Source organism: Euwallacea similis, chromosome 4, assembly GCF_039881205.1.
Source record: "Euwallacea similis isolate ESF13 chromosome 4, ESF131.1, whole genome shotgun sequence".
NCBI classification, from domain to species: Eukaryota; Metazoa; Arthropoda; class Insecta; order Coleoptera; family Curculionidae; genus Euwallacea; species Euwallacea similis.
The window spans coordinates 2424068-2451631 of NC_089612.1; the positions used below are offsets into that span (position 1 = coordinate 2424068).

General features: G+C 37.7%; 3 protein-coding genes across 4 annotated transcripts in view; 2 read left to right on the top strand and 1 right to left on the bottom strand.

Annotated features, from left to right (window-relative positions):
* Window positions 1-8009, top strand: LOC136408717 (protein AATF-like). Its single transcript, XM_066389851.1, has 3 exons — window positions 1-1355; window positions 1411-1549; window positions 7887-8009. The coding sequence occupies exons 1-2, from the start codon at window positions 67-69 to the stop codon at window positions 1520-1522; spliced, it is 1401 nt and encodes a 466-aa protein (XP_066245948.1). The 5' UTR covers window positions 1-66; the 3' UTR covers window positions 1523-1549; window positions 7887-8009.
* Window positions 2287-24882, bottom strand: amon (amontillado). 2 transcript variants are annotated; one of them, XM_066389847.1, is made up of 12 exons: window positions 24791-24882; window positions 12170-12274; window positions 11772-12018; window positions 10383-10420; window positions 10247-10323; window positions 9053-9141; window positions 7681-7856; window positions 6732-6944; window positions 4010-4110; window positions 3559-3957; window positions 3391-3508; window positions 2287-3345 (listed from the first exon to the last, which is right to left on the bottom strand). In XM_066389847.1, the coding sequence occupies exons 2-12, from the start codon at window positions 12194-12196 to the stop codon at window positions 3184-3186; spliced, it is 1647 nt and encodes a 548-aa protein (XP_066245944.1). In that variant the 5' UTR covers window positions 12197-12274; window positions 24791-24882; the 3' UTR covers window positions 2287-3183. The 2 variants fall into 2 exon arrangements, with proteins under 2 accessions (XP_066245944.1, XP_066245943.1); XM_066389846.1 differs by lacking the exon at window positions 24791-24882 and adding an exon at window positions 18091-18309.
* LOC136408751 (probable chitinase 10) overlaps window positions 22592-27564 on the top strand; it is a 7749-nt gene continuing 2776 nt past the window's right edge. The window contains exons 1-8 of the mRNA XM_066389895.1: window positions 22592-22634; window positions 23589-23762; window positions 23825-24060; window positions 24109-24236; window positions 25592-25718; window positions 25778-25966; window positions 26019-26261; window positions 26316-26657. Coding sequence (XP_066245992.1) covers window positions 22607-22634; window positions 23589-23762; window positions 23825-24060; window positions 24109-24236; window positions 25592-25718; window positions 25778-25966; window positions 26019-26261; window positions 26316-26657 — 1467 coding nt within the window. The 5' untranslated portion in view covers window positions 22592-22606. The remainder of the gene's footprint in view (window positions 22635-23588; window positions 23763-23824; window positions 24061-24108; window positions 24237-25591; window positions 25719-25777; window positions 25967-26018; window positions 26262-26315; window positions 26658-27564) is intronic.

Below are 27564 nucleotides of genomic sequence, written 5' to 3' on the forward strand. Positions count from 1 at the left end.
TTTCGCTCAGTTTTTTGGTTTTTTAGACATATTTAAAGTGATTTAAGGTACCTTAAAGTACGTAAAATGATTAAAATGTCAACCAAAGTGTCGCTAGCCGATAAAATTGCTGGAGTACTGACCGCTGCTCCCTCCCAGTTCGATTCTGATGATGAACATTTAGATACCTCCAAAGCCACACTTGGAGAACTTGACAATTTCGAAGAAACAGATGAGGCTGAAGAGGCTTTGCTCAGCAAGTTCAGAACTGTGAATGCTGATTTGCTAGCTGATGTAGATCAAAGATATGCAGGGGAAACAGGAAGTCGAAGAGGGCTTAAAGAGGAGGACAGTTCAGATGAGTTTTCAGAACCTGAGAAAGAAGAAGACTCGACCAAATCTGAAGATCTTTCTGAGGAAAGTGAGGATGAGACCTCTGATTTTGTTATGGGTTCACATGAAAATCAGTCAGATGTCGAAAAAGAAGAAGCTTCAAATTTTCAACATATGCGTGAAGCTAATAAATCAGATCAAGTCAAAAAAGGGCTATGTGTTAGGAATCAATTGAGCATTTGGGAAAATTTACTGGAATTGAGAATTCAAATGCAAAAATGCTTATTGTCAATGAACAAAATGCCTCAAGAAATTCATTATAAGGAAATGAGCCTTGAGAGTGAAGAATTTAAGACAAAATCAAAGCAAACACAAAAAAGTATTTCTAATGTCCTTGATAAACTTCTAACATTGCAAACATTGATGGTGAAAAAATTCCCTGAAACAAAGAAATTAAGGAATAGTGCTTCAAAACAGGAGAATGAAGATGAAGAAATTACCAGCAGCAGTGAAGATGAGCAAGATGAGGAATTGGACAGTGAACTAAGGCCCACAAAAAAGTGCAGACTTACTGATTATGAAGATGACATTTCAAGTTTCCATACAAATTACAAGCAGTATCGAAATCAAGTAATAGAGAACTGGAACACAAAAACAAGACTTTCAGTTACAAAGAACTCAGGTCAATCTCAGTCTGTTGTAAGCCAAATTGAGCATATTTTAGGAGATAAGGAAAAGCTCATAAAGAAGACACAGCTTAAGAGAAGTGAGTTCAGAATTCTGGGTCAAGAAGAAGAGGATAAAATTATTGAAGAAAGCAATGAAGTTAATGGTGACCTGAAACAACTGTTGGAGGAATATAACAGTGAAATCTTTGATGATACAGACTTTTACCATCAACTATTAAGGGAACTAATTGAAGTTAAATCTGCAGATATCACAGATTCAGTGCAGTTGGGCCGGCAGTGGATCCAGCTGCAAAATTTAAGAAGCAAAATGAAGAGGAAAATTGATACTAGAGCCACGAAAGGGAGGAAAATTAGGTAAGTTAGGTTGTTGGGATAATTATTGTGGTATATAATAAGGATGGTTTGACAGATATGCAGTTCACTCTAAATTGGTAAATTTTATGGCTCCAATGGACAACCAGAGTTGGACAGAAGAGGCCAAAAATGAGTTGTATAGTTCATTGTTTGGAAAAATTCACTAGAGAGTGTGATAAAGAGAGAGTTTGCAGGTAAGAGATTTTGCACATATCCATTGATGAATTCAGGCATCCAAAAAGTACTTTTTTATTTTTATTCAATTTTGTAATATCTGAGATTGAAACAAATAACTTTAGGTCATTTATTTGTTCCACTTTCTCTACTAAAAAAATAATACTTTGTGGATGATTCAATAATAAAAAAATACTAATTATTAATAATTTTTGGGGATTTTCACCAATTTGTGCTTTAAAATCGCTTTAATCACGCCCCTAAGATAATGTGGTCTTTTCCAATGTAAAGTAATTTATAATTTCTTGTGCACATCTACGCACAGACAGCACTTTGCATGACTATAGTTGATATCACCAGCCAAAAGACAAAGATTAGCGTGAAAACACGCTCTCTCTTGCTGAATACCCATATTACAAACCGTTATTTCAATAGCGACACTTACGTTCTCCTAGATCAATTCTTAAAAGTGAATAGATTGGAAAATAATCAGTATGTTCGCATTAAAGGAAGCAGAGCGCTAATATGCGCTCATGTGTCAGTGTGAATGTGAGCGTTTTTTTTTTTTTTTGGTGAAAACTTGAGAGTTTTTGCAATTCAAAATTACGTTCTCACACAATTATTTTGCTTGATTTCATAATTTTAGAGTACCAAATTTTTGAAGTTTCATGTATTCGACATGTAGTCTTAGAATTACTAATGATTGGGCACTATTTTCGTGCTTCTTGAAATGATTAAATAAAAAGCCGTTGATGTGGATGTGTATAGATATTTTATTCTGTTTATTTTACACTTTTTTTGTGGATAATCGTCATCTTGTATGTACAATTATGTGTTTTGAGGGGCGGGCAAATTATACAAAACATCCAATAAATCTATTCAGTATTATTATTACACAATTATTATAAAACTGGTCATTTTTTTGTTAATTCCTTTTATTCTTAAACGTTATTTAAATACCGCTAAAGCATTTTAATAAGAAGCAGTTTCGATCGGAAATAATTGAGTCCACCTCGGCACCATCCCGAATCGGGGAGCTTTGAAGTAATGCTGTAAGTTCTTAATTACTTTTTAACGCTATAAATAGACAGTATATCTTTATGATATATTACTTTTAAACGGTTAACCAGCCTCTAAAACTACAATACTTTTTATTTAATAGAGAGTGCCACATAGTCCTCGTCTCTAAGAAAATATATCAATCATCTTTATAGACATTTAAACCATATTCTCTCGTTATAACGAAGGGTAATCCATCCCAGGTAGAGCGCAATTAATATTAGTGGCAACGTCGCTACGAACTCTTGTCTCGCTTTAAGTATAGCTACAGGTTTGGTGCATCAGAGGGCGCATTTGACTTTATTTTTTGTATTCATGTTTGTCTGTAAGGTCGTCGCCATCTTGGATTAGACATCGTTGCCACTTTCCAATGAAACAATGGAAGTGGAATTGTTTTACCAATTGCGCCCCTTCTGGAATTTCATCTCAAAATCACAAGCTTTTGTTTCCAATCATACAGGGTGTCTCACAAAAAAAACTTTATCTCAGATATGTGTTTTTGTAACCGAGAAAAAGCGACACCCCAGAAATAGGTAAAATACAAAAAAATCTCTTCCTGTTTTTTTTTCTTTTTAATTTTTTTAAATTCTTTTTTTTACATCTTGGAGCTGGCTTCATGTGCTTTTTTCACGATGGCCAGTTTCGAGTGCGGATCCAAAACCGGTAACTCTGTATAGGGCGGCTCCTTAGTACCGTGCAGCATCAGAGACCACTCCTTAAAAAATCCCGCCTGCGGCACTTCCGAGTTGAATTTCGCCTGAAAAAAAAAATTTTCATAGGTTTTAACATTGTTAACATTTACCTCCAAGGTCCAAATTCCCTGCGGACACTCCCCCCACGTGTGAGTGGTCATGAAAGGCCACTTAGAAAATCCATCTCTACCATCGTCGTCATTCTGTCTTCTGCTCAGGATCATTGACCTAAAAGGCCCAATTAACACCAGTCTTATATCCAAAAAAATCAAACTTACCTAGTCCCCATTGGTGACGTCAAAAAGAGCTCAACATCCCCCCTCCTAGTGGCGTTCAGAGTAATCACTGCTTGTACATGCTCCAAATAGCGAACTTCTGTGTTATTTCCCTTGCACGCATTTGTGTTGATCTTCATTATAACCGAGCCTCGAGTGGGGATTCTCTTTAACTCTGAGACAGAGCCGCCTTCGCAATGGTACCGTGGAGGCACCGTTTTCCACTGTCTGGCTAAAGCAACCATGGCGCCTGCGTCTAACACTCCAAAACCAAATAAATGGTTGAACTCCAACCCCACTCCATTCATCGTCCAATGAAAGCGGCCCTTCGCATCAAAGAGGGAGTTGCGCTTTGAGGTCAGAACTGTTAAGTGTTGAATGTCGCGCCAAGTGAGCTTTTTGCTGAAACGTCTTAAGTGTCACATTGCCCTTTTAAGTGCAAAAATGTGTGTACTTTGCTTCGAGGGCTAAAGCGAACACTCCAGCAGCCTCTGGTGCTGCAGCACTGGTTCCCGAGTGGGTGGTCGTGCATTTTCCGTATAGGTCAGTCGTAGCCTACAAAAGCAGATTTACATTTCGAACAAAACTCGAAAGTCAAGCACGTTCTACGTATTCATTCTGCATTAGCTTGTCATATATTAAATATTTCGCATTCACGTGCTTTTCCCTTTCGAGATTAAATATTTGAAATTTCCTTTTCGCCAGAAAATTCCACCTTTGTAAATTTGGCATTACAAAGCATTTTCCTCGGGAATTTAAGTCATGGAAACTTCATTGAATTTGACTGTTTTAATGCAAATATTACTCTTCATATTTGTTGCCACAGAGCAGTTATTGTACAGAGTAATTGAGTCAAATTCGAAGGATATGCGAAGTAAAATTCTATAACGTTCACCGATAAGTTGGAAAGGCCTCATTTGTAAGCTATTAAAGTCAATTTATTATGTTTAATATCAATAATTAACTATTAAGGAGGAAGCTTATTTTTTTGTTTATCGACCCTTTTATAATGTCCCCTTTAATGCGTTCGAGACCTCAATAATAACCTCCATTAGATGCTTAAGGCCGTAAAACGATTATATGGGTAGAGCAAAAATTATAAAAATGGCACAGTCACCATTGTGTCAACGTCAAATAGTTGGAAAGCAGCGTATACGTCAATCCCTTTCTATATAGAAATTTGCTCTCCAACGTTTTTAAAGTTCAAACTTATTAGATGCGCTGTCATCATTGTGTCAGCACTCAACAAATAGCGACAAGTGCATTCTCAGTTTATAACATTCTTAATCTCTTACACACCTTTGATACATTATTTTTTTTATATTCACGCACTCATTCTAACCAGGAATTCACTCTTCAAGCTTTTTATATCCACTTTGGTATCCATTCACCAGTCTCACAGTTAATTGTTTGAGCATTTATGATAAGTGTATTTATCGATTATCTAGTTAAAACAGCCCATACCTCTCAGATGCCGTTCAGCCATAGAAAATAATTACAATAAAACGAATTCGTCATATTAGAAAAAAATGTACTTTCCAAGTTTTTCATGTATAGTTCAATGACCAGTCACCAGATTCTCAAGCTAAATTATAACAAATACTACGGTTCTGCAAATTTTTTAAGTAAATACAATAAATCACATTTACCATGTTAACCAAATCACCTTTCAACTCGAAAAGCATGATTTGAAATGATTACAAAACTCAAACTTTCATAGTGATTTCAAAGAAGGCGCGTTCACCATGTTGTCGAGAGAATGACCATTAAAAAAAACTAGTTCAACACATGCTATGCTCTTTATCATCGTTAAAAATGCAAAAATCTAGTCAACAATATTTCTCCCTTGTTGACTTTAAAATGACCCTCTCAAGCAATAAAAATGCAAATAAGGCTGTGTCGCGGCACGTAACGTGTTTTTCATAGTTTTGTATTAAGATGGAATTAATCATCGGGTATCGCAAACTAACTGGGGATACTCAATTCCCGTTTGAATTTTTATCACGTTCCCAGGCTTAGTGCGGACCTTGTTTTGAGCCGTTTCGGGCCAAATCACAATAATTCACCTTGCCCAGGATATCGTGTATTAAATGCGTCCTAAAACTCCTGGCAACGTCGCTTGGATGAAGTTTAAACGCGCCCTGCACACACTCGCATTACTGGCAATATAAAGAGGCCATTAAGCGCAGAATATGAGGAAATTTAGAGCTGGTCGTAAAAACGTGTATTCGTGGTGTTTTCGGTTAAGTGCTAGTTAATAGATAAAAGTTAAAATTCAATAGCAAGGGCCTGTTTGCATATTTGAGGCATTTAAAAAGAGTGCTCAATCTTCGTCAAAATGGACGGCTTAATTTATATAACAAAATGTTATAAAAACAATGACAGTGGAAAAGGTCCGCCATTTTGTCTTGAACTTGACAAATTGTCGAATGTTTTTTGTCAAAAGGAATACGGATTTAGATAATTATTTAAAAGGTAACAGCAAAGCATCTGAGTGATATGGACTCTTTTTTTACATTGAATCTTGACAAATTAGTGAATAAGCTAGAAGCTAACGCTCAACGAAGAGCATGGTTGACACAATGGTTAATCTGCGTGGAACTACAAATGAAAATACAATATAGAATTATTGGAGAACAAAGTTCCCGTCAATCTGGTGAATGCGTTTTTTTTTGTTTCAATAGTTAAATAATTATCGACCGTGGATGTACGTCTAAACAGATAAATATGGAATTTGAGAGCAAATTCATAATTAATATAGTGAATGCTTTTTTATAATTTTAAAATAAAAATTGTCAGAGAGATAACTAAATATTTAGATTTGGAGAACGCGCTTATCTTAAATGATTAATATTGTTTGTTCTTGATTATATGGTGAATAGAATGTTTGCAATAATCAGTTTTGAAAAAAGTACCGAATAGTGTCTGAGCCATATCAATGGCCCGATATATTTTAGCTTGATGAAAGTGATGCATGCTTTTGTGTGTTGGAAGTATTTGTGTGGCGAATGTCAGATCAAAAACCGTGCACAAGGTACGTCAGAATGGCTGCCTAACGTGACTCTGATACTAAATATCGGTCATTTTGTATGCAATTTTTGGTTGCCCGCATTCGCCCTGAAACCCGTGCGCACTTCGCAAAAGTAACCTTAGACCTATGACATAACCTCACTTACCACGCCTGTATTGGGGTCCTTGGCCCCATTGCTGAAAGTACTAGCCAAGGTACTAGAACAGCTCTCGTCATAGTGCGCATTCTGGCCGTCATTGATGGCGCTGTTGATGCTCACTGTCCACATGCTGGCAGCGTAACCGTCGCAATTGCAATCGTCATCTTCGCCACCGTCGCCGCTAGCCCACACGTAAATGTTGCCAAGGCCGTTACGTCCCTGTGTGAGATACAGAAAAATGAATAGAGCACTCTGGGAGGTTTTCCTGGAAATAAATCTAGATTTCCTACAATTACCGAGACTTTCTATATAAATATCAAAAATGTACCGATAATTTTATAAAGATTTTTGTACCAAAATCCCTTCTTTAAGTAAATTTATTTTGGCGGCTAAGCGAAACAAAGGCGTAATGAAGGGGATCACCCAGGGGAAAGGTTTAGCTCAATTTCCAATGGTAAACACGATTAAAAAAACAGTTCCGACGGGGTTAATTAACGAGATGTTTCGAGCACTGTAACTGCTTAATGCCTTAAACATTACTAGTAAACCGGGGCTTTTGGAATTTCCTTGAATCACCCAAATTTTTCCCGTGAAGTATCGATCCGCCACGCAACATAACATGAATATAATAAATAAAACGACTCGAAGCTGGAGGAATTTCCCCATATGTGCCGAGATTTATCGTTTACCAAGAATAATAAATGTTACTCCAACACGGAAGAATTCTATATTAAACGTCTGATGGTATTTTGGACAACTTCCCTCATTATCCTTAAACCTCTTTCCGTCCTTAATACACTTAAACCTTAAGGCCGACGCTCCACAATACCGCCGCCCACACGAATCCCAACAAAAAAGCTCAAACTGCCACGCAAACAGGCTTTGGGGGCTCATAAAACATTTCAAATCGGAATAATAACGGGCATTTCGTACTCTAGACCGGGGAAAGACTCACCTCGTTCACCCCCTTAACGATGGCCCTCATAGTGGCGTTGCGGGGACCATCCACGGTTTTACCATCGTCGGTGGGGCCCCAGGAAGCGCTATAGATGTCGATTAAGTTCGGCTCGTGCCCCATTGAATTAGCCTCGATTAGATCAGTCATGTACGGCTGGTCTAGCATTCGAATGCCTTAAAAAAAATATTCTTTTGTGTTTTCAGCCAATAACAGTGAGAACGGCAACACTGGATTTCGTAGGCTAACCGATCATACAGCAGCCGTTTAGCTACGTTGGTTTTAAATAGGAATGAGGTCCTGTTCCCAGTCATCAATATTATTATGTCACTGTTATTTTATAATATATATATATATATATATATATATACAGTATGTCCGTTTTTAAATTCCCGAATTTTTACTATTTGTCACAGGACCTAATTATGAAACTTCCTGAATTGCAGCGTGAAATTTTTGTTCGCCCTGTACAGGCAACTAGTAAAGCTTCAATGTCAAAAAGTGCGCACGAAGTATGACAGCCACCCAGATGTCACAATAAATCGAAGACTGTCAAAGGAAGTTGGCCCTATTACCGTACTAAATACGCACTGGTGTAAGTACCGAAAAAATGCCATAAGTTATAATAGAATGTAACATAACCGACATACGAATTTTCCACGGCTTCAAGGCAATTTTTGCTAGTTTTAAAATCTGAAAAAATTCTACTTTTCAGGGACAATTCTCAGATGCTCCATCGTCTAACAACCTAATTTATGTAATTTTCAAAATATGAGAAAAAAAGAACTGTGTCGATGACGTCAGTTATATGCGAAATTTTCCTAAAAGCTCAACGCCATTTTCGTCAGCTTCAAAATTCGGAGAAAAACATGACTTATAGTGACATCATTCAGATGCGTGTTTTTCCACATAACACAATTTTCTTTGTCTTTCGATAACTAACCCACCAATGCTATAGAATATACATATAAAATATATTTATACTGAAAAAGAAAAATTTGAAACTACACAATGTTTTCGATGACCTTTAGACTCACAGACACCTCCACAAAATCCATAAATAATATTCCAAAAGGGGTAACTTCTGAAGCGGCTTAAAATAATTCAGTTATCCTCCGTTGTGAGTGACGACTGTCGCATACATAATGCGTCCTTAAAAGGTGGCGCCACCATTACCCTACACTTACAAATTTTGACGTGCACGAAAATTGCTCAAAACAGAGCCACATAACTTCCTCGGCAATCAATTTGCGTTTGTGGGGAACCTCTGACCCAGAAAAAGCGAAACCCTAATTAGATTTAGCAAACGCGAAAGTTTCATAGCCCGGAAACAGTTGTTATTTGATGTGGTACAGTGATTTCGGGAGTTTACCTGCAATTTTAGAGTCATATGCCACACCTACACCGCAGATGCCGTTGTCTCGGGCGGCGGCCACTTCTCCTGCACATCTGGTACCGTGACTAAAAAGAAGAAAACAAAATAAAAATAAGTAAAGATGGCAACGTCGCTTAAACTTGTTTTGATAGGTGCCAATTTTTCTAGAGATAGATTCAAGTCATAGCCCAAAAAGCTCTGAAGAGTTAATATGTCTATCTGAAGCAAAAAAATGGCAACATCGTGTTGGGCACGAAAAAATCAGCACCGAAGAAACAACGACAGTGTGGTAACATCACTTTCCTCTATGGTTTCTTTAAGCACTGATACCTACCATTGTTGCGGCATTAAGTTCAAAACTTTGATTATCATGTTAACCTGAAAAATCTTTTACATCAGTTTTAAAGAAAAGACTAATTTGTTCTAGCAATATCTGCTTCTAGCACGACAGATTGAGCTGGCAACATTTCAGCTCTCCTTTTTTCTACTTTAAATTGATTTTAACCTTATGTTAAGGTTGCGAGAAGTTCAAGTTTATGCCTTGATCCTAAAAATTTTGAAATGATTTTGTCTTAATTCACTAAATGGCAACATTGGTTTTTTGTCTCTTCTATATTGAGTTTTAAGATCTGCGAGAATTGCGAAATTTGTGCGTCTCATGCTCAGATTCCCAGTTGGGTGTGCATGAAACTAGGGTCGTACCGAATGATATTTTAAACGGATCAGAAGTTTGTATTCATGAAATCAATGCGATATTCATCTAAGGCTTCAGCAACGCCTAAGGGGAAAAACATCTTTGTGGTAACATCACGCATGTTTTTTGTTTTTAGTTATTTGTCGAACGTTAACAAACTCATTGTAAAATTGTACTGAACTGATTTGTTTATGTTTCCATGCGTATTAAATCTCCGGAGCTGCTTAGACTTTGAACCTTAAAAAAACCTTCGTCACCCTCTTAACGCCACTTGAACGCCGAGGAACAAATCTTGATCGATTAAAAAACCACTGAACAACTATGTTTACTACTTTTCCTCTAATTGGCCATTGCTCAATAGATAAACATCTCGTTTTTAAATGCCCTTACAAACGTTATCGAGATTTAAAAAAAAACGCGATAACGAGCTGTTGACCATGCAGTTCAAATATGGCAACAATAAAGTTAAAAAAGCTTTTATTGAATTAATTACTTACCTGTTGAACCAATCATCGGTGTATCGAGGATACGGGTATGGATCATTGCTACTGAAATCGAAGCTGGCTTGAGCGTTCTAAAACGTGTAAGAAAACACTAAAAAGAATCATTTTATAACGAAAATGAAAAACTTACATAATTGTACTTTAAATCTGGATGCATGTAATCGACACCTGGAATAAACGATAAATTATAGAAACTTTGAAAAATCGAGGAAAAGGTCTCGTAAGAACAGAAACAACCTGTCGAGAATGTGAAACCTTTTCACGCAGTGTTTTCCCATATTTATTTCCTTTGAAGCCCATTCAGGAGCGCCTCAGGGCTGTTTACTTCAAAACATCGCACTCAAAGCCGAGACTTTTCATTCATTCGAAACCTGGCACACAAAAGAGGCAAATATTGCCCAATAACAGGAGCGGATCTAGGGAAGCGCAAAAAAGTTGCACACGAAGTACGGAGCGTGACATTACACGTGGCAACAATGGTATACATTACAACACAGATTAAACAAAAGAGACGTGCGATGCTGCCAAACTAGTTTTTTTCTCGAGAAGTTTTATCAACGTCGACTGAAATTTTCAGGATCTGATCATGAATGAAGTACGAGATAGCTTGAGCATGAAGTACGAGGCTTAAATGTGGCTTTGTTAAATTTTAAAAAAAATACACACAAACAAAACACATTGCTTGGCGATTCAACAACTTTCCCTTAAAAAAATTGAGTGAAAATCGACCAAAGTGTTCAGGAATTACACATGAAATACAAGCCTTGAAGTTATATCGGGCAACATTGACATATGTCAAAAATTAGTCTTAAAGTACCAATAAAAAAAGCGGAGTGATGCAGATTAACCTCACTTTCTCTGATTTGACTAGAAACATAATGAATTATATGTGTTTTTTAAGCAAATCACAACTTTTTGAGCCCTTTAATAGTCTTTTTTGTGCGATTGCACATTTTAATACTTCACGGTCAAAGGTGAACGCAATGCTGCCCAAATTGATTATTCTTTCTCTTAAACGTCTGTCAAAATCAATTTGAAAATTGAAGAATTTCTACATACAGGAAGAAAATTTAAAAAAAACACACACAGGAGAAATCAGATGTTGTCAAACTAACCGAAATATTTAAGAGAATTATTCAGGCGTTATTATCAGAAATATTCAAGCAAATTTTGAAATTAGATCTGGCAACAACCACATGAACAAATGCTAGAAAGTTGCAGAAACACAAAACGGCAACGCCGCTTTAAGGTCTTTTAATCCTGAAAGCAGGCAACCAGGCAATCAAACACTTGTGTTGCTGTAAACAGGGTTGCCGGATGTTTGTTTTAAGCAAAATGTCGGGAACTCAATTAAGGTTGGTGTGTTTTGGACCTTGTGGTTATGACTATTATCTAAAGCCGTTTAAATGAAAACGAGTTTTTGACCATTCACAACCAGTTTGAACTAGTTGCGACAAGGCGTCAGATCAAAATTTGGAAAAACGGTTGTTTGCAGCCCTATTCTGCAACAAAAACTCACCATCGTCCATAATAGCGGTGGTGATATTCTTTCCCGTAACCCCCTGCGCCCATGCAGCCTCGACATTAAGGTCCAACTTGGCTTTTCCGCCATTCTGACCCGTGTTCTTCAAATACCACTGATAGGGAAAATAGGGGTCGCTGGGATCCTGATGCGGCTCGATATTTTTCACCAAATTCTCTACCTTCAGGGGCTTGTAGCCCCTTTTCACCCGCACGAAACCGGGCTGTTGGATCGCAGCGTGAATCTGCGATTCAACAATGGAAAAATAAAGTTCTCTCAAAGTTAGCTCATAGACAACGATTATTTGGCTGGAATTATTCATAACTCGCTCGCTCTTGAATAATTATGCAATTTTCCTTCAGAGAAGCATTTATGAGAGCATTTTCTCTACTTACCAGAGGATCTGATTTAAGCTTGCGCATATGAGTGATGCTCCTCTTGGACCGGGCAGGACGCAGGGCGTGGTTTACGAAATGGTACTCTGAACGGGACTGGAGGACCTGCAACAATTCCCCAATTAAATTTAGAGCTTTAGCGGCGGCAGCAATCATCCGAATTTAAGCCCCAAAGCCGATTTCCCGCAGTGACGTCTAGAGGATTTCAGTAAGCTGACTTAAGACCCAGTTTTCAATGCGGGAGTTTTTATCCACTTCAGGAAACGTTGTACGTCTATAAATTAGCAATAAGAACTACGCGAGACTAACGGGGATAGTTTAGACATGCACACCCGAAGGTGTGCCCTACACGCACTCACACTTAGTGTAGGATTTCTGAACTTGATTTCGATCAGTTGCCAAACTCATGTATCACGCGCGGATATAATCCACGTATTTGCTTCGAATTTAAATGCACGATGTTTGAACGCTTGACATGCAATAAAGGGGATATAGAGGTTCCCACCAAGTGCAGAATTTTCGAGCGTGTCGGCCTGTGGATTTTTCTGCCAAATGATCCGCAAGCAATAAACAAACGTCATCGAGCAATCCGAGTCACTGCACGCGCTCTGGTCCTCGATGGCACTTTCTGTGCTGGTGTTTTCAAGTTTAGTTTGAGCAGAAAATTATTCGCGTCCATAACACATTAGGTCAACTCAGACGAATGTTTTTTTTTTTTTTTGTTCAGGACGCTTCCTTATCACCGTTAGAAGTCATCTAGGTGAGGAAAAATCGAATTTTTCTAAAAAATTCGTCCTGAATAAAAAAAAAACATTCGTCTGAGTTGACCTAATGTGTTATGGACCCAATTATTCAAACATTCTCAAATTTACAATCAACTTTTAGTTGCCAAATATTAATTTTTATGATTTTTAGAATGCGCCCATTCTGTATATCGGCACGGACTCACACTGAGTGCAAAGATGCTGTCAAACTGTGAAAATGATCTGTCAACTAGTTCGATGCGTTCCGTAATGCCACTCTGCGTCCTAGTTCAGCCTATCGTTCCAGTGCGCTCAGAGCAGAAAATTTTTGTCTACCTCCTTTGAAACCCTATACAATTCTCACAAATAAATTGACGTAACGTCCTCTTACGCTTAACATTTATATCAGAAAAACATCTAATCGTCACCATCGCTTTCTCGTAGGCGGAGACCCTCTCTCGTATATTTCAATTATTATTAACCCGAAGCGGTAATTTTCATATTCATAAAGCTCTCCATCGGTAAATTGAATTTTAGTTCCAATTTCTCCGGCCGCCTTTTGGCACTTTATTACGGCTCGATAATTACGATTTTAACAGTTTTTAGAGGGTCTTGTGTGTGTATACGCAGATGGAGTGTGGGTACCACTCGAAGCCACTCGAGGACCTGTCGCAGAATGGAACAAATATTTACATTGTTTTATTATTAGTCTTCCATGTTACTCCTTGTGTACGACGAATCAGGAGAAAACCCGAAACCTTATCGAGCATTATTGTTGTTGGCCCTGTCATAGATTAATAATATGAACAGATTTATTGTTTGCACTGGGTTTAATAACGATTCCGCATGTGTAGGTGTCCATGTGTGTGCTCTCAGATTAATGATCGAGATGGAAATTCGGGTTCAATATTGAATATTATTTATCGTCGATGGTTGTAAATTCGTGGAATGTGCAAGTAAGCACATGTGACCTAACGAACGTTAATAGTGAGGGGTTAATGCACAAAACATTGCAAATTAATGCTGAAATCTTCAAACTGTATGGTTTTGACTAAGCCGGGGAAAGGGCAACGTTGCGTTTTGCATTTCTTTTTTAAGACACCTGAATGACAGAATGACAGGCGGAATCGTCGGAAATGTTTTGACAGTGTTTTCTGGTGGTCATATCTGAGAGAAAAAAGAGAACATTACAATAAAAGACTATACTTACATCGACAAGCGCGTTGGTTTTTGAAAAATGGATGTTTGACATTGCTAGACCTGTCTTGCTAGTATTGACAATGACACTTTGGTAATAGCAGCCAAGTGACACACACACACAGAAGAAAAGAGGATGCCAAAAGTTCTTTCAAATCAGTGGATAATCTCAAAAAAATAGTAATAATTAATACAATAATAAAAATAGTCCTTAAAATTTGGACTAAATTAGTAAAATGGAAACGCCGTGTTTGGCATTTTCTCGCAAAACGAACGTGTGACATTGCCAGATTTAGTTTGCCAGCGTTGTAAATGTGACAGTGACGCTTAAGAAGAAGATAGAGGGGAGCTTTAAAAAATTTTTCAAATTACTAAAAAATCTACAGTAAAATTTGAATGAAATCAGCAAAATGGCAAATCTGGGTTTGGCATTTATTTTTTAACATACTTGGACGTCAGACGGCCCTGTCGGAAATATTTTGGTGGTATTATTAAGTAATGATATCCGAGCGAAAAATGAAAGAATCACAATAAAAGTTTGGAATAGCAATACCGCAACGGTGTCTTTGGCATTTGCTTTTGTAAAATGAATCTCCGACATTTCCAGACTTGCCTTGCCACTGTGGTCAAAGTAATGCCTAATGACATTTAAGGAAAAAATATCGTTGATAAGAAGATAAAAGAGAAAAAATGAGAGAATGATAAAATATTTTTCCAATTAGTGGAGAATTTTAAGTAGTGCATAAAATTAAGACTAAATTAGCAAAATCGCAACGAGCAGTTTAACAGTTCCTTTTGCAAAATGAATGAGCGACTTGCTTTGGAAGTGTTGATTAAACTTGCTTTGCCAATGTTGCTAAAGTGAACTTACCGATACAGAGGAGAACGATGAAAACATATTTTAAATTAGCGGAAAACCTAAATGCTCAAATCTCCCATGAAAATTGGACCTCGTTCGGCAAAATGGCAGCGGCGGATTTGACACTTGTCTTTCAAAATGGCCGACAAGTTTGACACGTTCTGAAGACACCTCAAAAAGTCACTTTTACCTTCACCCACTACAAAAAATGTTCGCAAAAACATAAAGAGTAAACAAAAAACTCAATTTTCCCAACATAATTTCTAATAAAGCGAAAATCCCTAAACCCTCATTTCTCTCTAATCCAAAGCAGCTAAACCCAGGTCATGTTCCTTAAGCAAAGCGGCGTGCAGTTAGCACGATCGGGGCGGCATTAAATTGAATTTGCACTGAGTGAAAGGTGAAAGTCCCCAATAAGGCCCCTTTATTTGCGCCTTCCTCCGCTTAAGCCCTGCTTAAGTGGATGCAAGTGGAACTGCATCGAGATCTGCATTAATAAGCAGGTCGATAGGGCTTGACTGAGGTCTTTGCTAAGGACAGTGTTTTCATGTGTCGAAAATAGTGTTTATTTCTGTTTTCTCGGAATGGTACCGACAAAAACAATTCCTGATATTTCCCTGAAATGTTGCTGCTAATTGTAATGCGAATGGAAGCAATAAACTTCAGTGTTATGAGGCAATTAAAGGTGATTATCTGTTTATGATCCGTTGTGTGATGTCACCTTTATCAAAGTAATGACGTCAAGAGAGAGTGAGAGATAGTCGTCATTGATTTCTCTCCGGGAGAGAATTGAACTGTGGATTTATCTTTCAAGGGGTTCGATGCTTTGTTTGTGATTGGTTTTGCTCAAGAGATTGGCAGTAAAGTGTCTCAGCGTCCGGATTTAGAGTCGAATGTATGTAGTGTACAGGGCGTCCGTTTATGGAGCTTATTTTCCGGGACACCCAGTAGATTCATTTTCTTAACTATTACTTAGCATCCTGTTTAATTTAATCAAACACCTAATGTGACCCTTTAAATTTCTTTAAAACTGGAGAAAGAAGATGAAATAAATAAGAACGAGAATGTTTCTTCTACAACTTCCACTTGTTCCTTTAAATTCCATATATGGGTATGAGCGCTTTACATGGTTACATAACAAGAAATCTAGAAATGTCTACAACTCACTCTCATGATTTTTTATTCCTTTTATACAGACTACCTATTTATGCATCCCAACCATGAGGATCTCGGCAGCCATCAAAGATACGAGGTTGGTTAAGTTGGGACAAAGTTGTGCAATTTGGAGCTCAAGAAAATGCCGCTTTAAAACTTCAAAAATCCTTATGGCTTACACAGATATTCGAAGAAAACTGAAATGTTCGAAAAACGTTTTTCTGCTCAGCTTCTACCACCTGGCAATGTCATATTTCAACGTTTCGATTTTCCACAACCATCATCATCAACCATGTTATTCTTATGCGCGCCATCTTGATTATTCACATTTTTAAATTCATTTTTTTTTTCACAATAATTTTCAATTTATGATTCTAATTGTGAAAGATGGCAGTTCTCTGTTTTCTCCTCAAATTCCCCACTTTACAGGTGAAAACAACCCCAAGAGAAAGGTGGGGGAAGGGGGGGGGCAAAAGGGTTCTGCTGGCCTCGAACTCAGTACGTACCAAGTCCAGGGTGATTTGCGCGCGCTTCCATTAAGGAACCTTAGATCTAAACGCTGCAATTTAAACCACGCTGAGACTTAAGCCGGGTTTGAGGGCTTACGGTGAATACGGGGGTTAATTAATCTCCCAACTCCCAGATTCAAATGCGTATATTATCGATGCCCAAAGGGGGTATTAAGTAACCCTTTGAACTGTGGCGCATATAATCAGACAAACCGCCCGAGTAATCGAGTTTGGCTGACGTAAATTTGATAATGAAACAATTGGCGGCGTCTCAAGATTTTGCTTATCTGGACCTCCTCGAGCGATCGAGTTTAGTTAGAAATTGCTCAAAAGTAAATAAATCCTTCTGGCGTTAGTGGAATGCGAAAAAATTCGCGGAAATGATAAAAGGCCACTAGCACCCCCTGCGGACACATAAACATCCCTTAATTTGGTCAAATGATTCTTGAACGTCGCAACCGCGGGGGTTGGCAAGTAAACGAGCTTGGAGGCGCCACCCTATGACACCACTCGATCGCCTACGGGCACATTTACGTTAGGGCGATTTTCTAAGTTTTGGACATAAATCGCGGTGTACATCGAGAAATTTCAATACGAAAGAAAGTCTCTATTTCGAGTTCAGAAACCTGCACCAGGTACAATGAACAATGCCCCGAACTCTGTTATTAATCTTGTCCACGCACGTTGCTCTACTATTCTAATAAACCTAATCATAATAAGGTTAATGATGTATAGGAATTAGGCGCAGAAACGTAGCATATGTTAGGTTCAGTTATGCCCCAAACATACGATTCTCGGAGCATTTGGAGTGGCCTGCGTTGAACAGTAATGTGCTTGATGCGAGTAGCTTGTCTTGTGAGTACCAGAGTAAACAGAGTAACCGAAGTGTGAGTGTTTTCTCACACACGACATAAATTATCATCACCCTCAGTGTGAGTGTGTCGCACCTGATGATTGTTGCACGCAGCTCCGTTAGATTGTCGATGTCGCACGCACACCGGGTGTGCAGTGCGTATTTCTTAAACTTGAGTCTCATGAAATCGAAATCTGACGGCCGAAAAATCGCATTCATACTTAACTTGAGAAAATTGATTTTCAAATCGTTGAACCTCATCTGGGTCTAAAAAGCCTAAATTAGATAAATAACGTACATGGACAAAAACGACTGTGGTTGGAAGACTCCAAATTCAATTCCTATTCTAGACACGATAAATGTCTACCATCAAAGTCCACTAGGTGACTTCTTGGACATCGGACTCAAGATTCCGGCTTCAGTCGGTTTATCTAGAGGTTTTCGATTTTTTTAGCGAAGCTCGATTACGGCACACTTAGAGTTCCCTTCTAGGTGCGTTTAAACTTTCGCATTGAGCGAACCAGGGTTGCTCCTTTTCTCAGTGTACTTAGACGCATTAAATCATTGTCAACAAATGCGACCGCCAGCTGTTGCCAAAAACTTACCGGTCCCATATTAACAAATCCATGTCGTTTCGCCACCTGATGGGCCTCCTCAGGTTCCAGGTCGCGTTTGAACCTGACCAGAAAGGAGTTACTGAACAAATCGGCGACCGTGAACGGAAAAACTGAGAAAGCTACAACCAATAAGAAGATTGGCCTCCAAAACAGAGGCATAGCGTCGCGAGGGCACGGTCGAGACGGCACGACTAACAAGACGTCGGTCGGAAGCGACACTCGGCGTCGCGAGCAGCGCGCACTCTGACGTCACGCCATCGATTTTGACGAGTTCAGGGGGTGCTGGAGACGGCCGGGGGGAAGGTTGGTTATGAATGATTTTAGATTAAAAAAATGAGTCCCTCTGATGGCGATTTACAATATGTAATTAGAGCTGCGCCCGCGAGGGATTAATGTAGGTGACAGCCGGGAATGTGGCACTTAGAGACGCGGATTATCCGGCTTTTAGGGAAACCATGTGCTAATGATCTCCCGATAATTGATGCGGAAAAATCGTCCGAGATAAAGGGATTGCTAAGGGCCCAAAAATAGTTCACAAACACGATTCATCACGGATGTCACTGGTGTTTTGTTAAGGTCGTGTATATTGCTTCATAGGGAATAATCGCAGTTTAACGTAGTAGATTAAGGTACGTTTAAAGGGCATCCAGAAGGTGGCATTCGGCATTCGAGGCAACCATCGATAAGCGCTTAGAATCGCAGTAATTTCGCTCAAAGCTCCTTTTTAGCGAATAAAACGTAAAGTCGGATAAGCCCCGATTGTGGATTAGCTTTCGTTTGCGGAATACGCTCAAACAGTGCCTAACGAATTGCCAATATTTGGCTTCCCTTTTAGTCTTAATTGCACCACGTGGAAGAAACCTACCAAAAAGCAAACAGACCTTTGCAGTGAGGTCACAAATTCGTCATTAAGCCCTGCGTGCCACTCTGAATGCTCCGAGCTTCAGTCTATCTCATTCCTACTTATGTATTTAACTCCCGGCGCTCACTTAGATTTAGCAGCGTTCAGTTAGGGCAAATACACGGCATTCTAATTAAACTCTGATTGTACTTTCTCAAGTCAATCTATGGAATGTGGCCCCAGTTACCAAAGTTTGATAAATCATTCTCGGGTGGTTAACATGCCATAATCCGTTATTGATAACTTAATTGGAGTTTGCCGGGGGTGAATGGGGCAACAAAATAAAGTATTAAACGACCGTGGAAAACTTGAAAAACATATAGAAAAACGGTAGAAAAATCGCTCTTCAGCGGCCTTTCGTGGTCGGGAGGGGCTTGCTGGTGCCATACCACTCAGATTGACCGCACCAAATTAAAAACCCAATAACTTGACGCATTCAACTGTTGTCATAGAAACATGCAAAATAAATAATGTTACTTTGAGAGCTGATGCCATAGCCAATTTGAAATTAAACCCAAAAAGTCTAATACTTCAGCTATTTTTGAAAATAACCATAGACTTACATAGTTGAAAACGGTCTAAAATGGACATTTTTTTTAAGTCATGGCAGACTGTGATTTTCATTTAAAATAAAAAGTTATGTCGGTTTTTGACAAAACGGTACGCTATAGCAAAAAACTAAGCACGCCACTGGAATCACATCGAAAAAGTACCTGAGGAATGTTTTACTTCAATATTGTCCTAAACAAAAAAGTTATGAGGAATTTTGAAAATGGCCGAAATTTGAAAAACGCCCTGTAGCGCCGTGGACTGTAAACATATCGAAATGCGGTTTTCGCCATTAATATTTTCTCAAAAATCGAACTCTTCACATGTGTGCCAGTTTTTCCCTATCTAGCCGGGAAATGGGATTTTCCTGTCGAAACGTTCCAAATCCGAACACCCTGTACAGTGTGGAATAACCAAATAAAGCAAATTGAATAACTGAGTGTTTCGACATATGTAAAAAAAATATTAAAACGCGTTCCTTTTTGATTCTGAAATAACATCCTGCAACGTAAAAATTTCATCCCTAAACTTAACCCCTTTGGGTGACAGTCGCAACCTCCAAACTTTTAAATCGGAAGTACGGGTTTATGATACCTATTTGAACGGTCTTTTCATATGCCATTCAAAATTGCTCTGGTTTTAAACTTCACTGCACAGAATAGTAGGGAAAAAAATTATATTTGTATATAATTAAAGAAATTCTCTACAGCAAACTAAAAAGTACAAAATCATACCGACTCAGGAACTCCACAATGATGATTTTGATAGAAGAACGTATTTTTGTAAACAAATAATGCAAAAGTTAGATAATAAAGTTATCTAACACGAAAGTGCTAGATTTTATGATGAGTGCACGTTTACACTTCATGACTATGTTAATTGTCAAAATTATCGTTTTTAGTCTGAAGACAACCGTCCCTGGATAAGAGACTTACACATATAAAACCTTGCAAAGGTTAATATTTGAAAAGGGATAATTGGATACCATATCTTAGGTTCTTTTTTCATTAAGGAAAATTTGAATGGGGATAATTATTTACCACTGCTCCGGGATAATATTGTACCAACGTTAGCAGACTTATATTCTGATCAAACGAACCCACAAGTTGCAGCTAATGGAATATGATTCCAGCAGAATGGAGCACCACCACATTACCATATTAATACTGACAGGTACATCGTCTTAACTTTTCCAAATCGACTGATGGGGCGGTGAGGATAGCTAGAATGGCGAGAACGATCACCGGATCTTACTCCATTAGACTTTTTGTGGGGACACGTGAAAAGTATGGTGTACAAAACTGAACCGCTCAATCCAGCTGATGTAAGAAAAATAATAACGCTTGCAATTAGATCGGTTACTCCTCAGATGTCTAGTAACATTAGAGGACATTCTTATTTACGATTAGAATATTGCCAAAAAGTTCGAGGTATGCATTTTTTACGTCTCATAGTGTATTGAGATTGATTTGTTTTGTTATTTTATTGCATTATCAATGACGAAATAATATTAGTTATTATATTTTTATTTTGATGTAGAGAATTTCGTCAATTTTATGGTTTTTTCCTATTACTTCTTGCAATAAAGTTTAAAACAAAAATAATTTTGAATGGAGAATGAAAAGACCTTTCAAATGAGGTATCACAAACCTATACTTCTAATTCAAAAATTTTGGACTTGCAATTGTCACCCAAAAGGAATAGAATTTAAAAATAAAATTTTCAAGTTGCAAGATGTAATTTCAGAACCTAAAATTGTCGTATTTTGATATTTTTTTCACATATGTATATCAAAATATGTAGATACTAAATTTATTCTATTTGGCTATTTCATACTGTATATTAATTAAACGCTATTTTGGGATTTTCCACCTTCTGACAAATATCTCCGATTTATAATGCTTGAGAATACGTCTGAAGGCTTAAAATGTGAGCAACGGAGAAAGTAAATGGGTTTAAATGTGGAAAGATATTATTTTTTAAATCCAATGCTAATTATTAAGGAGATGAAGAAGCAACGCGTAAAATATAGAGTGAGAAGTTTAAAATTCCCGCTATTATTTAAAGCAAACTAAACCGCAACGATGTAGATGTTAAGTTTTACAGCAATTTTATTCGAGTCTAACCAAAATCACTTCGGTTACCTTCAAAACTTGTAAATTTAACATTGATGAAGGAGAGAGAAATGAGAAATGTGTAAAACCCATATTGGGGTGCTTAAAATGCCCTCCCTGAAATAACACAAATTAAGGACTATAGAGACGTAGATGTTGGGAATGCGAACTCATTTTGATATAAATATTCAGTTTTACCAAAATCGTCGCGAAAATTTTCAAAATTTGCAAATTCGACATTGATGAAGGAGACAGAGAAGAAAAACATATAAACCCCATATTGGACCATTCAAATTACCATTTATGAGATGAAACAAGTTGTAGACTACATAGACGTAGACATGGGGAACGTAGCAAATTTTAATGAAAACAAGGTTTTACGAAAATCGTCACGAAAACTTTCAAAATTTGGTAATCGAGAGTGAGAAGAAAATGTTTGATTTTTTCAAGAGTTGAAATAATGCAAATTTACCATTAACGCAGAGTTCAAAATTGCTGCATGTATCAACGAAGAATTACGATCTGCAAATGACTGATTTACATTTACTCATTCACATAACCCAAATGGAATTTCGCGCTAATCTCCGCAATTAACAAAAAACAAATTCCATTATTCAAAATATAGTCAAATCCCTCTGAGAATTCCTCTATTCTAATCACTAAACAAATATGTCTCTTCAGTTATCTACATATACGGAAAACCCGGCTAAATCCAGAAAAAAAGATTTAAAAAAATAACATAACGGATCGTTTAAGGCTCCATAAAAAAGCTTAAATAGGATTAGGTCTCAGACCCATAATGGAGATTAGATTACTCATTATAGGCCCAAAAAGATAATATAAATAGCAATAACTTTGAGGGAAACACGATTTGTAGTTTATTGATAATAGTTCATGTTCAAAAGGTGGGAAAATGTTTAATAAACTTATTTTGGCCCTAATGACATTGTTGGGCGTCGCTCAAAGCAGTAAGTAACACCAGTTATTTTTATACAAATTGACCCTTGGAGGCACAATAATCGTATACAGGGTGTTATTTAACTACGTGGCCAAACTTGTAGGGGCAATACTTTGAGTGATTTTAAGACGAAAAGTTTATATAAACATAGGTCTGTTAATGCTTCGTTTTCGAGGTACAAGGTGTCAAACTTTTTTTACCAAATCGTTTTTTCGTAAAAATCTTAACAATCCTTTATTCGATTTTGTTGAAATTTGGCAATGTTATTTATGGTTATTATTTTTATTTATACTAATATATTATTTATGGTATAGTTTAAATAAAGCATTTTTCTTGTTTGATTTTTCTTAAATTTCCGGCATTACCCCTATGCACGCCACTGGTAAAAGAGGAAAAACAATTTTCAGCTCAAAAAATTCCTTCGCACTCTACTAAAAACTGTCACCAAGTTTCAGTGTCGTATTAGTTTGCGTTTTCTTGTTATTTAGAAGTTTTTTTAAAATATGTAACGATAAAAAAACGTTTCACACCTTGTATCTTGAAAACGAAGCATTACCGAAACTACGTTCGTATAAACTTTTCGTCTTGGAGTCACTTAAAGAATCATCCCTTGAAATCTAGCCACGTACTTAAATATCACCCTGTATAAAAATATATTATATTTATATTGAGGGAAACTTTCTGCATTGTTAACATAAAAGAAATCAATATCCCGCGGGGAAAACCGGCGTGATAGACGGGTCAAACCTGGCCCTAATGGGCCGCAAAGGCTCATGTTTACACTATATACTCATCATCATCATTTGTATTATTTCCTTGTCACTCAACGTGCCATTATTGCATAAAACACAGGCTCACAGATAACACTGTTTACCTTAGTTTTTACGTTATACCAAATTTCACAATTTTCAAGAGGTGTTTGAGTCAACAACAAATCTGTTTAGACCTTTTTAAATACTTATAGCAAGTGTAATTTGTTACCATGGCACTTGGTCCCACTACCGCTCCGGAAAAGGAAAATTCTCAATTACGAACGTTCCAGCCCACTTATGCACTCACTACATCTACGCCTTTGTAGGCTTGGATTCATCCACTTCCCAGGTAATCACCCTGGATGAATGGTTGGATTTCAGCTTAGGTATATTTCTCCGCAATACTCCCAACATTACAATTTAAATAACGGCACTCAATTAAACCCAGGCTCACTGGCCAGTGCTGCAAGCCTCAAAATTAAAAATCCAGATATAAAAATACTGGTTGCCGTTGGGGGGTGGAACGAGGGCTCTGCAAAGTACTCATCAATGGCTGCAGACGCTAAAAAAAGGGCTAAGTTCGTGGCTTCAGCCTTGAAGTTCGTGCAGATAAACGGATTCGATGGGTTAGATCTCGATTGGGAATATCCAGCGAGGAGGGACAGCGGGAACAGTGCCGATAAGGTACTGTGACGTGCAAGGTTTCAAAGGAAATTAAGGTTTTTTTTCAAGGCTAACTTTGCGGCCTTAGTGAAGGAGCTCTATCAGGCTTTCAGCCCCCGGGGGCTACTAGTGACAGCAGCTGTGTCAGCCACTTCTAGCTCAGTGGATGTTTCCTATGATGTTCCAATATTGTCTAAGTAGGTATAAATAGGGCTATCCATTTCAAAGTAAGGAAATCTGTTGCGAGAATCTCGAGATCATTGCACTATTTTACTGGTTCAAATCATAAACTCATTAACTAGGATTATTCATTAATAAAGCAGGATTTTCTTAAGCTTTTAAAAGTTTTTAGCGTGTCAATAAATAACAGATTTTAAATGCTTACTTAAGGATAAGTTGCTTACTCAAAGGGGAATTTGTGAGTCCTAAATTTAGACTTGAATAGATATTATAAACATATGAGTATAATTGGTAACGTGCGTGCTTACAGTCCATTATCTTACAGCCTTTAGAAGGGGCCGCGATCATCGTGCATTTGCATGAAAAAAAGCCGCAAGGAGACGAACATTTATTGATATTATTTTTATGGTTAATTTTCTTTACAAATATTTCCATTCCAGTAACAAAACATATAACAAAGTAATAAAACTTGAGATTTATAGCTTAATGGGCATGCTATAAACTAGAATTAATGCAAGCTTTTGAGGAATGTCATACACAACTTTGTTCGTTAATGTAACACTATACTTACAGGTTTTTCAGGTGCTTAAACAGGAAATTACAGAATTGCAGATGGATTTCTCATTTATTAATTAGCATTTACTACTTAATTTAATGAAATACTTAACGTAAATTTATTCAAAACTAGAGAAAAAACGAACTAAATAACAACAAAAATGTCGTCACAAGATATACTGTCGCCATCTTATCCTTTGTTCTGCAACTACCACCTGTTGCTTTAAGTTCTATATACGGAGTATTTCTACGGTTACATAACAAGATATCGAGCAATGTCTTTAACTCATTGTTACAATTTTCTATTCATTTTATACAAGGTATCCATTAATGGAACTTAACCATGGGAATCTTGGTAACCATAGAATATACGAGGTCGGTTAAGTTGTGGCAAAATTGCGAAATTTGGGATTCAAAAATATTCCTTTTTTCAAATTTCAAAAATATGCGAAAATAAAAGACATATTTCAAAAATTTTTCAAATATGCCCGTTGTCGAATTTTGAAAAACCGGCTTATTTTTTTCACTCCATACTACGCAACTGTGCGCCACTTTAATCGGCTTCGTATCGTTTATAGTTAGCAAGATTCCTGTGGTTGAGCTTCACGAACAAACACCCTGTATAAAATGAATAGAAAATCGTAAGGGTAAGTTATAGACATTTCTAGATTTCTTGTTTTGTAACCGCAGAAATACTCATACCCGTGTATGGTAGTTAAAGCAACAAGTGGTAATTGTAGATGCATTCAAATTCTCACGCGCACTAACCCATGCACCTAATTCTGATTTTCACGATTATTTCGCATTTCTAAATAAGGTACCTCGACTTCATCAATGTCATGTTGTACGACTTCCACGGGAACTGGAACTCCGCTGCTTATCACAACGCGCCCCTATACAGCACCACCAAACTAGCCGGCACCATATATGCGGATTATAATGTCGTTAGTACCACCATTTTCCTCGCAATATAGTTTTAAATTAAGCTCGATTAATCCCTTAGAATGCCTCGATTCAAGGATGGATCGCCCGAGGCGCGTCTCCGTCAAAACTAGCCCTGGGAATCCCATTTTACGGCCGCACCATGACTTTAGCCTCATCGAGAGCCACAGCCCCGGGATCCCCCATTTCGGCGGTGGAGGTGCCTGCGGGGCCTTACACTGGGACTCCTGGGTTTTGGGGATATAATGAAGTTAGATTTTGTCTGCAACGCTTGTTTGGTTGTTTATGAAGTATTTTAATAGATAGTGGAGAAATTTAATGCGGGCGGTTGGACTTGCAAATGGGATGAGGAGCAGCAGGTGCCGTACGCCTATTCAGGTTCCACGTGGTTGAGCTTTGAGAACGAACAATCCATAGCTCTTAAAGTGGCATATGCGCAGAATAATGGTTTGGGAGCGGTGATGTTGTGGTCCATTGAAACTGAGGACTTTCTAGGACTTAGTGGTACTCAGTACCCGCTGCTGAAGGCCATTAGCAAGGCCCTGGTAGGTGTTTTTAATATTTTGACTTTAACTAAATTTTCTTGTCATCACATACAGAGTTCCACTCCATCAATTGACGAAAACATCCCTAAGTCAAGCTCAACTATATCTTCAACGACTACAACTAGAGCGGCTCCAGTTGTAACATCATCAGAAGCGCCTGCTGCAAAGGAAGATGATGCTTCGGTTCCAGAAATCAGCGTTGATCCCACGAAGATTCCTAATGTACGTTCCTGCACAGGATTGGGTTTCTATGGAAGTTCCACGGACTGTAACGTGTATTACTACTGCCGGAGCGTTAATGGGGTCTACGAGGGCATCACCTTTACTTGTGCTAAGGGGCTGTATTACGACACCAAGCTGCACATTTGCAATTATCCCGCTTTTGTTGCGGAATGTTAAATTGAGGTTTTAGAGCAGCATTTCTTGTTTGTAAAGCGATGGGAAGTTGATAATAATAAATAGTAAGTAGGTTTTAAGTGGTATTTTAAAGTACCGCGTTCTGAGTGAGATTTTGTAATAAAATTAGCTATGAAATACTCTTAGATACTCATTAATTAGTACTAAGGTCAACATGGTGCTCACTTACCTACAACAACGTCTAGAACAACTATCTAGAAGTCAATTTTAATAAAATCGGTTTGGAAATGAGATTCAAAATCATGCATTTTTTAAGGCATTTAAAGATGATCCGCCTTGGTAGGGATTAATACTGTGGTGTACCTAGGGGTCACTTATTTCATTTTAGAAGCAATTATTTATATATTTTTACGTAATTTCTTCTGAAAATCATTTCAAGAGCTTGAAAATATTCACAAATAGAACGCAGAAAATTGGCAACTGTCAGCTGGCGCCATCTTACGTTGCTTGGATTAAAAAGGCATTTTTGACAGAAAACACTCTTACAGGCCTTCAAGTGGACGTTTACTGATTTACAATTCAATTTCATTAATTATTCGTATTTTTTCAAATGCTCACATTATCCCTTAACATTCTTGAAAACCCAAAGTAATAGAATACAAAATATCTAAACTTAGGAACAAATGTGACGTCACGAAATGTGCCGGCGCCATCTTGTCTTTTACTTGATGGTAATTCGTTATTACGTCGATGATTCAAGTCTGAACACTTGTGAGGTTACAGAACAAGAATCAAAAATTTTCCTCAACATTTAAAGGGTAAAACTAACGAGAAATGATTGATTTTTAAAGTGTCCAAAATGATAATGACACATAAACAGATTATAATAAAATTTTGAATAAAGCGCGAATGATCAAAAGAAGAATTATAAATGTAATTGATAAAT